The following is an 18,388-nucleotide window of genomic DNA, read 5'->3' as shown; positions in this document are numbered from 1 at the left end:
ATAGATGTTATGAACAATAGCTATATCGAAAACAGAACGGTACATATCGATCGAACTGCTCCACACATCAACAACGTAGGTCTTATGAAGAATGGTGTGAAAAGCTTATTTGTACACAACGACATGGATCTTTCAAAAATGAATCTGTCATTTGATGCATTAGATCCACACAGCGGAATACTCAATATTGACTGGACATTTGGAATATTAGATTCTGGTGTAATTCTTGGTTTTCAGAAGAATGGTCCAGTTCACATTGAAAAGGTATTTATAGAAATGTGTTTTTCACAAATATGATTATTACGTGCGCATAAAACATAATGTGTATCTAAATGACTTCCAACATTTAGAAAAAAATTGACAAGCAATTATCATAGTATTGCAAGCCATCCATAAGTCCTCTACCGGTTAGAACCCCAGCAACATTCTAAAGTCATTGGTCATTATATTATGCCATTGAATGAATGAATGACATAATTGAACTTAAATCTTTTGAATTCATAGTTTTTCTATATCTTAGTAAGATGTAAGGTGTCCCTGTATACTAGTAGTAATAAAATTAGGAGATCAAATTTTCCAAGGATAAAAAGACTGACAGACAAACTGACATACACTCTGGGGGTAAATCTTTATGGACAGTAGATTTATAACTCTTGTCATATTATCGGAGTTTAAAGTGAATACTATAAAAGATGAAGAAATCAGAGTAAAACAATTGTTAAAGAAAAAATCTAAGTTATATGGGAACTCGGGAAATAGTAAAGCTAGACTTGTAACCCTTGTCACATATGATGTGGTTGATGATCAGAAACATATATTAAGAAATAAAGAAGTTGTATTGAAAGCGCAAAAACTTAAATCAGAAATCTTGACGAAGTCGCCGACGCTTGGTGAGAAAGACAGCTCTTTAGTAAAGATTGAAATGATGCGTATTATCTCCATACTGCCATGTATCCATATTTCAAGTTTCATAAAATGCTTTCACTACTTTTAAAGTTATTGTTATATTTGCAATATTTGTCATATACTATATTATATGTTATTTGTTGCCATAGCAACCAAACTGTGCAACATAGAGAGAAAGAAAAAGACGTGTATAAACATCAGAAAAGCAACTACCCATATTTCAAGTTCCATTAAACTATTTTAAGTAATTTTTGCGTATCACTGGATCCAGGTTATGTGTATATTCGCCATATTTTAAAGCTTTTTGTTGCCATAGCAACCAAGTTTTCCACATAGGAAGAACAGAAAAAGTAGTGCATAATCTCTAGACTGTTATCTACTTATATTGCAAGTTTCATAAAAAATATTTTAGTACTTCTTGCGTTATCACTGGATTCAGTTTATGTGTTAAATAAGCCACATTTCAGTCTATTTGTTGCCAAAGCAACCAGAGTTTTTAACACAGGAAAAAAAGAAAAAAATGTGCATAATTTCAAGACTGCCATCTATCCTCAAATCAAGTTTCATAAAAATATTTTCAGTACTTTTTGCGTTATTGTGGGATCCATTTATTTTGGACGTACGGACTGACAGACGGACAGAAAGACGGATCGACGGACGGGCAGACAGACAGAGGGTAAACGTAAAGTCCCCCGGTTAAACCGGAACGTGTCTAATAAAAGTTAAATGTACAACATGTATGTAAAACAAAGAAAATATTGCCGACAGGAAAAGAACTTGACCGTATATAATGAATTAAGAAATTGAACTCGTAAAGCTGACTGCCTAATAAGCTATAGTTTCTTAAAAGGAACGGCATATGTTTGTGTCAATTGTAAGAAAATATTATATCTCTTTTTTATCGATTCAGGAAAGCTGTACCAAGACCTTAGAAAAATGCTATTGTCCTCAAATTGGCAGTTGTGAGATTTTCGCTTACAATATACCATTGAATATACTTGTTAAGAACAATACGAATATAGGAAATCACAATCGGAATTACTTTTTCACTGTCAAAGTGACAAACAACGCAGGTTTATCAAACATAGAACACATGGACATTCTTGTTGACAATTCACCACCAGAAAAAGGCGTGGTTTATGAAGGTATAACATTCTTAAATTTTGTTTCACTTTAAATCTTATTAAAAAATAATAACAATATAAAAGTTTTATGAAAATCAGTTATAAATAAAGGGTACGTTAAAAGTGATAAAAGTTGTATAAGAAAACCGTGCTATATCTTTCAAACCGTAATACAGTTGCAAAAGTATATGTTTGTTTTCTAGGACCTGTTGGTACACCAGACATTGACTACACTAGTGACACGTCTTTTGTTATCCGTTGGCATGGTTTTATTGATCATGAGAGCGGCATTAAAGAATACAGAATTAAATTATCGGACACATGTGTAACAAAGGAGAAACTCTTAACAAATGATGGACACCAAAACATAAGCGAATACATTAAAGTACCTTATACCGAATCTACAACACGAATAAATGCGCATTTTACAGGAAAGAAATATGTAAATATCATTGCGATAAATAATGCCATGGACGCATCAGAAGTTGCTTGTTCCGATGGTATAACACGAGATGACACGCCTCCAGATGTCCAAAATGTACGATTGCAGCATGGAAAATGGTCAGAGTCTTTATTTTGTACGAGGGGTTATGCTTGGCACTTAAAATCTGATTTGAAGAAAATGATTTTACCAAATACCACTCTTTGCAACCAACGATGTAAGGAAGATAGTACCGGGTTAGATATATTCAATGTCCTTCCTATCAAAAAAAGATACAACAATGACACAAATGTAAGTGAATATTTGTGCAAACATCTTCCTATGTACGATACCGACAATGTGATCTACCTTCCTACTGACCATATTGAGATTTTGTGGGATATAAAAGAAAACGGTAGTCAAATTGAAGATTATTACGTCGGACTTGGTCTAAAATCTGGTAATAAGACATCAGCCTCTATTGTTGATTACAAATCTACCAATGGAAAGAGAAATTTCAAAATCGGACACACCGGTGTAGGGTCTGGAATTTTATTTTACGCATATATAAAAGCAGTAAACAAAGCAAAGACGGAAACAATTACAGTATTAGGTCCCATCCTTATTGATGAAACACCTCCGATTTTCAATACTAAACCAACTATTCGCTTGGGAACACATTTAATAACAATTGGCTGGGACAAAAGTACAGTTTACGATCCTGAGCAAAGCGATCAAGTCAATCAAATCTTTTTTCAAATAGGTATGAGTTATTTGACTTTTTCTTCAGATCCTTACAGACTTATCTACTGTTAAAATTTTAGGCTATTCATGATTTTATAAGTAAAATTGCATAAATATCGCAGTTAGTCATGTTTAATATCCTTGAACTATGAGACTTCATGTACTTGTTTTAAATGTCGGACAATGTAATCAATCCAAACTTTAAAACAGAAAGTTTAAAAAAAAACTTTTATATATTTAAATTAGTCAGTGATATTGTATATTTTACCTGGCTCATGTGACAATTGATTCTAATATATCTATTTAAATAGATTGAGTGATTTTAACCAGTGCCTTGACGTGAGAGAAATTGCACTTTTCTTTTTTCCGTGATCAAACTTAATCAACATAGTATGTACTTTTGTTGATTTGATTGCTTCCGAGAGATGAGGTCTTTTAAAAATCTATTTTGTTCATTCAATTGAATTTTAACATATATAGAGAAAGTTTTGATATTGATAATGCCTGACATAGATGGCGAATTGCCAATTATCAGTTTCTTTTCAGCTCATGATACTAATGTTGTATCTCCATTTTTGGAATGGCGGTTGGAAGATAAAAATTCTTGTTCAAATTTTTCCGGAGGATGCATTACTTATCCTTTAGAAAGGTTGCAAAAGATGGACACAGATTCAGGATTAAATTTTACAATAAAGGTGTTTGCATATAACAATGCCGGACACTTTGCAACAGAAGTAACAGAACCATTTAGGATCCCTTCACGATATCCACCAGGCTATGCGATAGTTAAAGATGTTGACCCTTTTGGTCATACGAGAACGCATATAAGGGACGTGGATGTTCATTTTACTACAAATAAACTTTGTACTGAATGGAATGGCTTTGCACACCACGAACATGTTGCTATAGAAATCGGTGTAGGAACAAATAACGTGACTACAAATGTTATCCCATATCAGGCCACAAATGGTTCAAATGTTGCATGCATTCAATCTAGGGCAATTGTCTTCAATATAAAGTACTTTATTCTATTGAGAGCTACTTGCTCTGGTGGAGAAACTATTTCTAGCTCAAATGGAGTCACCATTTTAAATGAAACAAATTTAACGGAAAATTTTAAAATTTGCATTGGGGTAGCCTTATTCAATACGGAATGGATTCCACAATTGCCACAAAATTCATCGCAAGCAAACTTCTGTGCTTCCAGAAATCTCGAGCTTGGGCAAAAATCCACTCTTATTATAAATGGCGTGAATAGAAATACTTTCGTAAAAGTGAATCAATATATGTTTATAGACGGCATTGAATACTTCAATAGCAGCATGAAAGTAGAAACTATTATTGTATCAGTCGAAGAGAAGCCATGCATAGCAATTTATAATGAGCCGTTGCGAAACATATCTGTCGAAACGTATCACAATTCCGATGATTGGAAAAGGTTTATGAAAGAAACAAATACATTTCCCGTTTCATGGAAATCCCACGAAAACACCTCTATTCTCCGCCATTTAAGATATAAAATAGCTTTAAGCAAACTAAGTGACGCTTTGCAGAACACACAACTTTACAAAGTTATTACGGATTGGACAAATGCAGATAGAAACTCATCGCATGTCATTCATACTCATTCACTTTCCCAGAGTAGTGAATACGCCATACTTATAAGGATATGTACTTCAAATAGATGTATCGCCCAAATTGTTTCCAAGACATTTAAAATAGAACAATCAATAGAAGCCGGACGAATAAGGTCATTTAACCTGGAGCTGAGCAATAAAAAATCGTGTATTGGTATTAATCTTGAGTGGGAAATGTTCCGAGCAAAGAGTAATATTTTAGTGTATCAGTGGTCAATTAGCAAAGATAAAGAAGCAAATGATGTTCTGGCGATATGGAGAACTGTATCTAACAACGGAGATTCGGTTTACAAGGTAAGAATTGTTACAAAAAACTGTTGGGTTAATTTGGTTTATATAATTTCTAACACATGACTTAAATAATGAAATATATATTATTCTTTTTCATATTTGTACAATTATGTGTCTTCAATTTTAGTTTGAAACTTAAACATTTTAACTGCATAATTGATTTTCCCCTTATATTTAGGTATCTATGTGTATAAAAGTACCCGTTCTCAGGCATTCTACACTATACCTCTGTGTAAGAGCATTTTCTACAGCTGGAAACACCAAAACAATCTGTAAGACAGCTTCAGTTGTTGTGGAAGCTGAATTCGATACAAATACTTTATATGACATAGATTCATCATTGCCGTCATGGAAAATAATCAAAGAGGTAACTCTTTAATTTGTACAATAGAGTTATCTGTTTTGAATACTCAAGTTCATTTTGAAAATATTATCTTCCTAAAATCATTCTTTTCGATACATCTCAAGTCATTCTTCTCTATATTTTTAAGATGATTGCATGAGACTTTCCAATCATTTCTTCATTATTTTTCTAATCTAACACAAGAGTGTTTCAAGATATAATTCTTTTAAATTTACCCCTATCATGCGATTGATCAGATGTTCGTTAAACGATCCATTTCCTTGTTGATCTTGTCTATCATATTGTTACCACATTTACATAAAAAATAAAGCAATTTGGTATATTCCCCCACCAATTTACGAATTATAAGATAAGCAGTATCTGTATAAAAAGCTTAAGCAATTTATTTTTATTTCACTTAGATGATACATAGTTCAAACATAGGAAGCAATAATGCAGTATTGCACAATTCAGAAATGGACTTTGGGAATACGAATACCTCAGTTGTAGGGATAATTATGTATGCAACAGAAAGAAAAGTAAACTGGTTCCTGATGAAACACAAGCACGTTCCGGATTTTAATCAATGTGAAAAGGATTCTGATTGTGTCTTTACAACACAAACACAAAACGGATTTGTTTTGTTTGACAAAAAAGTAATTGAGAAAAATACTTTTTATTACACATGCGCGTATTCAAATGCAAGCTCCGTTTCGCGTGAATTATTCACAGAAATGTTCTCCGAGATTCGTGTTTGTAGTAATGGTTTCATTATTGATGACACTCCACCGTTTGGTGGACATGTAACTGTATTACACTCTGGCGGGTTTATAACCAGACGCGGGGAACTGAACATCTACTGGAGTGGTTTCGATGATAACGTAGATACAGCCCAACTTGGTTATGTGGATAGAATAAAATTCTATTCTTGTGCAGTCGGTAGGATATTCATTTTACTTTGCATTACTTTTCTTAAGTTGAGATAAAAAAAACAACATTTTAAGTGGAATTACACATACAAATCTCATAAATTGATCACTTCTTTATTCAAGTCTAATAGTTTGATATTTGCAAAATCGAATAAATATCACTGAGTTTTGTATAATTGTATGGTAATGCTATTATCTCACAGGAAAAAGACCCGGTAGCGAAGACATTGTACAGTACATCGATGTTGGAAACACACAACATGCGGTGATAAGGAGTTTTACTGTTATAGATGGAAATGTTATATATGCTTCAGTCAAAGGTAATCTTATATCTCAGTCATGATAATATCAACATTCTACTACCGCAATGTGTTTTATATTTTCTTAAATTTAATAATTTCATATATTTTCCCATATACAAAATAGTAACTCAAAACACTTGTTAATTTATAGCAACGGACCATGCTGGACTTTCACGTGTCGTATATTCAAACGAGATGACTGTCGACAGTTCGCCACCTGTGTCGGGCAAAATCAGTATAAATGCAGACTCTGAGTACATCAGTTCAAAATCGGTTGAAATAGGTCTCACTGGTTTCTCTGACGATCAAAGCGGTATAGAATATTTTGAAGTCGCATTTGGGTCAGATGAATACTTAGAAGATGTTCAAACAGGATCAAAGTTTTTATCAGACAATATCGAAGTAGACTTACCGGAAAACATGCATGACGGACATAAGTATTTCATTAAAGCAAAGGTAATCTGTACTTGAATACAAAAATAATAATGAAAATAATTATTTTTACACACGTAAAATGATAGCTTAACTCTCAAATACTTACCTTATATTATCTTTGTAAAGTATTTGTTTTTACATTAATTAAAAAAAATAATTGGCTTATTTCAATATTTCAATATGATTTTGTGAATGTTTCAAAAAAGCACTCAAATAAAAATTCATATATAGTAATTGCATGCATTTATTTTATAATACAGGCCACGAATAGAGCAGGGTTATCGTCAACATCCGTTTCAGTGGTGATAATTCCTGATCGATCCGCTCCTACAGGGGGAGTCGTTATTGACGGAGACGGAGACAGGCTGTTCTACGTAAGTCTTTCTTCTATTCAATTTTTTATTTACTTTTTCTTATTTGTGAAATATAGAGGATATTAAATGAGTGTAGATGTAATAGTGAATTTATTGAACGAGCTGAATAAAATCATAATATTGAATCTACACGAATGTAATATTCTAGTTACCACAAATCCAAAATATGAACGGTTTACAGTTAAAAATGTTATTTTTATCGTATTATCCTTACATTTAGAAAAAAATTGGAGGCCATTGTACTTTCTTGTGATAGCAAGAAAACACTAATTATCTTGCTAAATATTTACTTGAATCCCGAGTAGGGAATAGTTTTTCGCTGAGCATGCGATCAATTCCAATCAACTAGTTTAAACCATCATACCTTCCTTCAAAAAATGAAGACATATAAAACATGTATAAACATAGATAAAATGTACATTTTGTAAATCGTTTTACAATTCTTAAGCGTCACTGACCTTTAAGATTATTATTGTGCACGTATTTTCAAGGCTTTTTTGTTTGTTTGATTAATGAGTCAGTCGTGACTTTTTATTCTGAATTTATCAAATGATAAAGTACTCGGTTTAGCCTTATATATGATCACGTTAATCAAACTAGTTTAAAAAAAATAAATATGAAACTTTTTAGAAGTTGTTTAAAATGTTTGACTTCACAAATGCAATGAACCATACTATTGGTAATAAAAACTTTTATAATGAACAAGCGTGCTATTATGCGTGTAGAAATATTATGTTTTAGAAAGACCGAGATTTTCAAAAGGAACTAGGATATATTCAAGGTCACTGGAAAGGTTTCAACGACCCACATAGTGGTGTTAACTTTTATAGAGTTGGTCTTGGTACCAAACGATACCAGGATGATGTTGAAGAAATGATGGACGTCGGTCTTCACACAGGTTTGAAATAGTTGTGTTTAAGTTTGTTCCTGACTGTAGAAACCTATGCAACAAAAACACGGGTGGTATATGTTAGGGTAAGCTGTTTATTCCAGGTCACGTCGTATGAAGTGTATTTAGTTTTACGTAACAGTCATTTGTTGAACTTAAATGGACGTCGGTGACCAATTTTAGATTGCTAACTTCAAATCACATGCCCCTCGTCGCAAAGGTTTTAAATCCCATTTGAGACTTTGAATGCTTTCATGCCTGGATTATGTCAGAGTTTTCGTAACAAAGTAAAGCAACCCCCGAATAATTATGATCCCCGGTCTATATCTTTGAAAGAAGATGATTGACGCCTTGGTTTATTTGCCCCGTCACAGGGGTCATTTGATTTATATAGATTTATAATTTATATAGATTTATATTGAAAAAATATATATCTGATACTTATTATGTGAAACTATGATACCCTGACCTTAGATATTTGGCATGTAACATAACTTTGTGGACCACAAAATGACTAATAGACCCTTGGGTCAATATAAGTCACTTAGGTAATATTGTTTTGCATAGAAAAACACATTTAAGTCTTATTTTGGTTAAATGCAATGCCAAGAGTTTAGTAATTTGACATAAAGCATTGCCAGGTAGTGTTGGCCTATACAAAACTGGAATGAATCATGACTCTTGGGTCAATATTGGCCCTTTCCCTGGGGTCATTTAATTGATATCGTCTCGTTTAGAAAAAAAATACATTTCATAGTTATTTGTAAAACATCAAAGCTAAGAGCTAAGATATTTAGCATACTGCATAAATGTGTGAACTTCTGCAAAAACTGATATTAATCATGCCAATAAGGTTAAATATTGGTCCGCCAAGGGTAACTTTGTTTATTTAAACTTAAATAGCAAAACAACTTAAGTCTTATTGTGTGAATCTACATAGCCCTGAAATTAGATATTTGGCATATAGCATAAATGTGTAAATTTTTACAAACGTTGTATTTATCATGACCCTCAGGTCAAAATTGGTCCGGCGTCGGATGTCACTTGCCTTAAGTAGACTAAGATATTGGAAAACACATCTATATTTTGATTGATAAATACTATGCTCTTTTATTTGGCTGCATATAGCATTTTCTAGTAGACCTCTATAAAAGTTGTTTGTTTAAATTACTAGAAAAGAAGGAAAACAAAATGACTTCTTGTTGTTAATTTGTAAAACTTCTCATTCAACCTGTGCAACAAAACAGGTCATATGTTTTGTATGATAAAATTTATAAAATTAGAGTTTAATAATACACATGAGAAGAGGGGCCTTATATCTGAATCCATAAAAATATTTCTAGAGAAGCCGTGGATGTTTATGTTTGCATATATTTCTGAAGAAAAAAAATACTTATAAGACTAGGACGCAGGTCGATGGAAAGGTCATTGCCACAAAAAATAAAAGAAAATGCACGACTAATTTTAGGACAAGAGCGGCTTCCAGTTTCTAGAAGTTACTAATCACTTTGAGATCGGTTAGATAGAATCTGTTTTGTTCAGGTTTTCTTTTTTTCTTCAGAGGGTGTATGTAATAGAAAAAGTGTCACTTTTTCTTTAGAATAGTGACCGGGGTCAAACGAGTCTAGCCTACATCTTTTTTTTATTCCCCCCACAGAGTGGGAGCATATAGCGTTGCACTTGTCCGTCCGAGTGTCCGTCCTAACGTCTGTCCGTCCGTCCGTCCATACGTCCCGAAATCTTGTGAACGCAACTCCTCTTAAACCGGATGGCAGATTTTGCTTAAACTTCCAGGGATGAACAACCTTAATGTGTAGATGGTAGATAAGGGAGGAATTTTTGCTGCGACCAAATTTAACAGAAGTATGGCCCTTTGTTGATTTTTTCACTATATACTATGTAGAAATTTTGTGAACGCAACTCCTCTTAAACCGGATGGCAGATTTTGCTTAAACTTCCAGGGATGCATAACATTAATGTGTAGATGGTAGTAAAGGAAGGAATTTTTGCTGCGACCAAATTTAACAGAATTATTGGCCCCTTTGTTGATTTTTAGTTTTCAACTTGTGGCACATGTAGTCCAAAAAATATTTGACCTAGAGTCATAAGATTGACAGAACAGTGGCGTGTGGGGGCATCCGTGTCCTATGGACACATTTCTAGTTTTAATTCCGTGTTTGACGTTTTAAGGAATATTTTTAACTATAATAATGAAGAAATATAAAGTTTTTTCTTCCAAATATTTTTTTTTCGGTGATTTTTTTAAATTGTTAAAATGCATTTTATTTGTTAGATATTATATGGAATGGTACATACGAAGTTGGGAAAAAGTATTTTCTTACGGTAGAAGCATGCAATGGTGCAAAACTGTGTCAGTCAGTCTCGTCAGATGGTATTTTACTGGATAACTCACCTCCTATACATGGTATTGTCAAAGTTGGCAACGGGATACAGCATCAAAAATACGTTCCGACAGGGTAACGATCCTAAAAATAGTTTAAATGAAACAATAACGCTTCTTATGAATTACCTAATTTTTATTGTTTCCTTAAAACATATACTGATTTTAAAGTATTTTTACACGAATACGAATGACATTTAAAATAAAATCCTAATTTTCTAGGAATGTATAACAACAAATAAACTATAATTACATGTAGCTACTATGCATTACTGTTGAAGTCTGAATAAAGGATACATAAGGGCCTAAATATAAGCATGCAAAAAAACACTGTCACACAAATAAAACATGAAACATTATAAATATTCTGCCCTGTTTGGCGAACTGGACGATCGGTTGTTTTTTTTAAAAAAAGATTAGACCTCTGCATTACAAGTTTTAGAAGGTACATAATACTTTTAGTAAATTGTCATATTTTTTTAAAATCTATTTAGAACTCTTTTGCAGAAAATCCGTGCATATCCGATGGGTTGGTTATGAAGACCCACAGTCAGGTATAGATCATTATGAGTATTGCCTAGGAACTAAGCCTTTATTATGCGATGCGTTATCATTTCAACCTTGCTTACTCGAGTCTAGCATTATTAAGACTGGATTAAATCTAACACATGGCGACTCATATTATGCATCTGTGAAAGCTTTTAACAGAGTTGGATTGAGCGTTACAACCGTCTCAGATTCCTTTACAATTGATAATACACCGCCTGTGATAATAGAAAAACCGACATTTAATACCGATGGCATGGCAGGATTAGAGGCCCAATGGGATAGATCTGTGTTAAAAATTACCTGGAAATTTATTGATGATGAAAGTAAAATTGCCTTTCACATAATCACATTGAAAACTCATCACGAAGGACATACACCTGTAGAGCATATGCATTTAGGTAATGTTGATTCATTGACAATAGGTCTTAATGAGACAAATTGGCTTCATAACGGAGATAAGTATTTCGTTCTCATTACAAGCTGTAACTCTGCTGAACTTTGCACGACAAGCCAATCAGAAAATCTACTTATAGATTCTTCTCCACCTCACCAAGGAGGTTTCAAGCCACCAATGACATGGCGTAATTTTATTGATGCATCAAGTCAGGCCAGATCTAAAATTATGATAACATGGTATGGCTTTGTTGATGCAGAATCAGCTATAGATGCGTATTACTTAACGGTTAGTCGAAGTTATAGTGGGGATGAGCTTTCCGGTGGAACTATAGCTAGAGATGCAAAAAATGATTTAGATGTAAAGAATACTACAATCGTTCTCAGCGATTCGCTTAGAGAAGACGAGTCCTTGATACTTACTATATGGGCGAGGAATAAAGCTGGTCTGAATAGTTCTGTTGCAAGAATTACTGTTAGTGTACTAGTGTCAAACAAAGGAATTTCTAAAAACATGTCCGGTGTGTTAGAAATTCAAAAACATTCGTGCGACATACACTACTGTAACAAAGATTGCACATGCGCAGTTCTTGGCAGCCCGTGCGTAGATGTTCAAATTAATCAAAAATGTACAAATCTGAACAAAACTGACGTGATAAGTTTTAATTATCCAGAGATAGATGTCTTTGGTGGACTTAACAGTAACCGTCGGGACATTACGGAGTCATCAGCTTGCCTGTCTGCTCATTGGATACCACAGGGTGACGATAGTATGATTCAAAGATACGAGTGGAGCATGGGTATCATGAATGAACCTGTTGGTGTAGGAATATTAGACTTAAAATCTGAGACACCGTGGAAAGATGTTGGAAAACAGGTAGAAACAGTTTACTGTGTATCCACAAGCTCGGGTCTTCAGCATGACATTGACTACCAAGTTTATGTCAGGGCTTGGTATACTTGGAATACATTTGCGGTTTTTGTTTCTCCACCGATCCGCATTGACCACACACCGCCCCACCATGCAAAAGGGAAGAATATCAAAGATTCAGATGGAACATGTTTATTTGATTTTGATGTAATTGACTGGATGGATTCAATGACTGCTTGTTGGGATAAAGTTTTTGCCGATTCACAGGGGAAAATAATCTATTATACAGTTTCATTGGGAACCACAATAAACGGTTTGTATAAATAATAATTATTTGTTTAAATATTTTTGATGTGCCATCCAACATTATAGTAAAAGTGATATTTTTGATGACAAATACTTCATCATTAAGCAAATGTTATACAGTAATCTTTAAAAAAAATGTAAAGAATAAAATATGTACGAGAACGTTCGAAACATGTCTTTTCGGTAAGTTTATCAACGTAACGCGTCTCAAGTATTTTCCGATTGTTTAATTCAGCGTACATACTTTAACTATTATTTTGAAATATTTTGGAAATGTTTTAGGGAGCGACATATACGAAGTGAAAAATGTTGGACTTGCAACCAATATTACAGTATCGAATCCAAAGCTTTCTCATGGAACCCATTACTACTTTACCGTCACAGCTTACAACAGCGTTGGTTTGCATACAACATTATGTTCGGATGGATTCCTCATAGATATGGATACACCAGTTACAGGTGTAGTCTTCAACACAGACAATCATTTAGATTCTGTTTTCCAATCATCAAAAACATCTTTTGGTATATCTTGGCACGGTTTTGTTGATCGTCAGTCTGGCGTTCAGTCCTATTTTGTTGCAGTTGTTGACAATTCTGTTACTAATTACACAAATGTAACATTTTTAGATGTTAAACTGAAAAATAAGCATGTCTTTCACGATATTGATCTTCAACACGGAAAGTTATATAAGGGCCTTGTAAAGGCTGTAGATAAGGCAGGACATTCAACAGATGCGGTATCTTCAAAACCAAAATTAATTGATGAAACGGCGCCAAGATCATTCGAATGTGACCAATATCAAAACCAAAGAATTTTACTACATGAGAAAATACCATCTACAAACGGTACAATATCGTTCAGCGGAAATATGAGCAGCAATAGAAATTACATTTTGAAAGGAATTCTAACAGGTTCTTCAAGATCAATTAAACCAATAATATCATTTGGAAGAAATCTCATTAAGTTGCCAGTAACTATAAATAACAATAACACGGTTGAATTCCAACATGACTTTATATCAAATTATTTTGGGATTGTTCTATTTGAAATATCTGGACTTGAAGCCTTGGCATCGGAAACCAACTTCTCGATTGATATTAAATTGTCCAAGTGTATCTTAGATAAAAGGGGGAACGGTAAAGGGTTAACAGTCAGGCAAATTGGTTCATCAAAATTATTGGTGGACATAAAGATTTTAGATGAAGACAGTTCACTTTACAAGGTATCTGTTAATATGTTTAATATTCAAAAATATGACATTCGATTCTTTGATGAAAAGGTTATCATATAAGGCGAAATTTATATACAAATGAGTAAGATTTTTAGTTTGTATTTATGCGAGGATTGCAAACTGTAGTTTTGTAAGAATTTTAAAATATCTAAAAAAAGGAAAGAAAAGATTCAATTCATTTATATAGCTTTTATTAAGTGTCACCAATACTGAAATGGCCATATCACAACTTTCTAGATTTATTTGCGGAGGAAGATCTCGTAACGGAGTAAAATCACCGACGTTTGTTAAGGTAACTGGATATTTCTTTCAAATAAAAGAATCCATAATCGCTAGCAGGTTTCGAACCCATGAGATTAGGGAGAAGTTGTTTGAAAACAACAAAACAACGACTATAAAAACTCCCCCCGTATGCATTTATCATTCATTATCTAAATATTACAATCACATTAATGATAGCGATTGCAGCATTTTAGATATTATTATGGTGTACGGTTTGTTATTATAAAATCATACCTACTATTTTAAGGTTCAGTTAGGACTCGGAACCTCTCCAGGTGGTTTTCAGATAAAACCATTAACAGTTGTACATGTGGATTCAAGCAGATATGTCGACGTGGACGTTCAGAATGGCGCTAAAATATATGGTACTGTACTGGCAGAAAACCATGCTGGATTAAAATCAGTTTTTAAGTCAGCACCGATAACAATGGATAAAACACCGCCTTTGATATCACAAATCCAACATGAATTGACAGCTAATTCTCTTAAAGTCAGTCAATCAAATACAACGTTTCGACTTCAAGTAAAATGGGATGTCACAGACAAAGAAAGTGGTGTGAAATACTGCCTTTGTCGTATAGGTAATATTTTTGGTAACAGCAGATTTAAACCAGTGGAAAATTAATTAAAATAGGATTTAATAAACTGAAATGCATCGCCTAGACCTAATTTTAAATTATATAATGAATTGTTCATGTGCGTGTTAATTTGTATCTATGATCTATTTGTAGATTAAGGATTCTTGGATGAAATGAATCTATTGAAATTGGCTTTGATAAAAATTGTTTTTATCCATTTTTATTCAGGAAAACACCTCGACTTTGAATATGTTGAAGGATACAGATTATCTGATACAAGCGAAACTTGTCTATTCAATGGGTTAAACTTAGAACATGGCGACCTTATCTTTGTGCATGTAAAATGTATTAACAACGTTGAACTGGCTACTGAAAAGGTTTCCAAAACAATACCGGTGTCAATTGATGCTCCTGACAGCAGTCTTGCTGCTGTTAATTTTATTTCTACGGACAAAAGCGTTCACGATGGATATCGTGGAAACAACAACACGACGGCTATTTCCGGCAACATACCATTCATACAGACTGACCGTTCCCGTCTTAAATTCGAATGGATAGGATTTGAGGACATGACAGGCATCGATTATTATGAATATCGACTTGTATGTCAGAATGATACTATTCTTGACTGGAAACGTAATGGGAAACATACAGTTGCAGAATTAAACGGTGTTGATCTACATTCTGGAATGATGTACACAGCCGAAGTAAGGGCTATCAATTATGCCCTACATGCAAGTAACCCTGTCATCTCACATGTGGTCGTTCATAACGAAGAACCTAAGCTTACAGGTATGTTCTAGAACTCATATACGGAACTGGTGATTATAACAAAATATATACTACAATAGTTCAAACATGTATACTTTAATTTTCTCGCTTGTAAAGTCGAAAACTTAAAACGCTAAAAACTAAATCCGTATTTGAAATACACAAACTGTTTATTTTCAGGTAAACCTTTGTCAGTTACCAGAAGAAACCAATTTGTTGTTTTCGACTGGAATGGTGTGTTTAAATTAGTTGACGATATCTCTGTAACATACGATGTCACTGTAGGAACAAAATCTGGCTATTCAGATATCCTTGAATTGAAGAGTACCAAACTGAATAAATATGAAGTCATTGTTCCGCAGTCAACAATTATTGCTCCTGACATTCGGGAACTTTTCATCTCCGTCCGGTGCTTATATTCGACAGGGTTATTTACCCTTTACCACTATAACTATAAACTGTAAGTTAAATGGAAACAATTAGAAACAAAACGCGTTCAATCCATACGTTAATAATACTTTTAAAAAATCTTAACATTATAAGCATGTTTGTAAATAGTTTCCGACTGGTTGTTTGAATTTATGTATAAATGGTCTGTAAAATACTGTGCAGTTCTTAAATGTCCTTTTTCAAATCACATACCTTACTTAGGGTAAAAAATATGTCATATTAATGCGCTGTATTTTCAACATAATTTTGGAATATTTTTAATGATTAATATAATAAACTGTATTAGTGGTTAATTTTGCGACGTGGAAATATTTGCGATTTTTGCGATTAAAAAGTATTCGCAAATATTTGATCACGCAAACATTATTTCTTTTTTAAGCAAACCTTCTTCTCTCATTTGATAACACTTTTTCATACAGCATCTTACATGAATAAGTTTGACTGGTACTGAGGTTTATTTTTCTCATTGCTTGTTTGTTTAAGTTTGGTATTAACATATCCCAAATGTTTTAATGAAACAATATATGTGTTAATATCCCAATAAGTTATTCATATAACAAAAGAATATTTCAAAATTTCATACAGCATCTTACATGAATAAGTTTGACTGTTCAGGTACTGAGGTTAATTTTTCTCATTGCTTGTTTGCTTAAGTTTGGTATTAACATATTCCAAATGTTTTAATGAAACAATATATGTGTTAATATCACAATAAGTTATTCATATAACAAAAGAATATTTCAAAATCTGACAAAGAAATGTGTGAACACATTGAACAGGTCCTTTATCAAACAAATAATGTATATTATAAACAAATAAATAAATAATAAAGGTATTTAACAAGTGAATAGAGCGATAACGGCATATTTTTCATGTATCTGCTTTATTAATGATATCTCAAAAACTGAATAAAATTCAAGAAATCATATTTTCGCAAATATTTCCGCACGCAAAAAGTCCACTTTTTGAAATTCGCAAAATTTTTGTGACGCATAAATATCCAATTTATACAGTATTGTAAACAATTTAATTCAACACAGTTTTTATAAGAAACTTCATGCCGTAAAAAACAGTCATCAATAACTTAAAGATATGCAAACATAGTTCTTGTATTCTTTGAAAACGGATGGAAATAGTGTAATATATTCAGACATAGTTTTGTGAACATTTGAATGCGTTCGCATTTATTAAAGTATGTCTTCTTTAAAATATATTCGTTAATCATGACCTGAGGCGTGTAATTTTAATAGTGATAATGATTGATAAAGGATAGATGGTGTTTATTATAAGAATGTCAATATGCATATAGCTCATATAAAAGTTTTCTTTTCCGTCCAATAACAGTAATTTTTAATTTCCCAGTGTTTGTTTTTATGATTATTTAAGCCACTTATAATAATAATTGTATTTCTGGAAGACAATCAATTTGATACTGAATTTTTTGACTCTTAATAGTTGTTTTCTTCTTCTTTGTTTTCATTCTTATCTCAATTGGTGTTCTGTTAGATTCAATCCGTCCACATATATATTTTCATTTTTATTGCGTGTGTGTCACATATCGAAAACACTTACAGCAATAGTTTGTTTTACTGTAATATCTACTGTATATGTATATGCCTTTTGATAGGTATTTCAAATGACATTTTTTTGTAACATTCGTGAGGTTTCGTGATATATACCTTCCAGTTAGGTATTAAAATGGTCAAGGAGGAGTGCTAGAGCCTACCTGTTTTAATGCTGTGTGTACATGCATAGTATATATAATGTGCAAAGGAATTTGTATATTTGTATTATTAATGTAAATATAATCAGAGAGCAATTTAAAACAGTTTCGTTTTTACTTTTTTTAGTTCCATTATTCTGAGCCGTTTCTACCCACTCGGTCACACTTAAGAGACCTTGAATTTGTAAGTGTAAGTCTTAGACGAAGACGTGTGTTTCTATGGCCATTATGTTGTTTTCATTTTATTCCTGTACATAGTTTGATTGCTATACGACATTTATCGTATGTACATATACGGCCAAAAAGGTATAAGAGAGTTGTACAACAGAAACTCAATATCAGTAACAATAACACACTTTAAAAAAACTATTAAATAATTTCATGCAAGTCCATTTTAATTCATTTTAATAAAGACACATCTAAAACAAAACATGATA

The 18,388-nt window shown here is 32.9% G+C and overlaps 1 protein-coding gene across 1 annotated transcript; it reads left to right on the top strand.

Annotated features, from left to right (window-relative positions):
• Positions 1-9: 9 nt before the first annotated feature.
• Positions 10-18,054, top strand: LOC132713431 (uncharacterized). The gene is made up of 16 exons (XM_060696027.1): positions 10-264; positions 1,817-2,051; positions 2,234-3,214; positions 3,742-5,126; positions 5,302-5,490; positions 5,889-6,405; positions 6,599-6,715; positions 6,849-7,153; positions 7,393-7,506; positions 8,248-8,404; positions 10,689-10,872; positions 11,304-12,922; positions 13,198-14,138; positions 14,677-15,010; positions 15,236-15,799; positions 15,959-18,054. The coding sequence occupies exons 1-16, from the start codon at positions 10-12 to the stop codon at positions 16,240-16,242; spliced, it is 8,181 nt and encodes a 2,726-aa protein (XP_060552010.1). The 3' UTR covers positions 16,243-18,054.
• The last annotated feature ends 334 nt before the right edge of the window (positions 18,055-18,388 follow it).

The sequence above is a fragment of the Ruditapes philippinarum genome, unplaced genomic scaffold (assembly GCF_026571515.1).
Source record: "Ruditapes philippinarum isolate M1 unplaced genomic scaffold, ASM2657151v2 ctg332_1_1_1_1, whole genome shotgun sequence".
In the NCBI taxonomy this organism is placed as follows: Eukaryota; Metazoa; Mollusca; class Bivalvia; order Venerida; family Veneridae; genus Ruditapes; species Ruditapes philippinarum.
The sequence above is the reverse complement of the archived record's forward strand: the minus strand, read 5'-3'. Positions and strand labels throughout refer to the sequence as shown.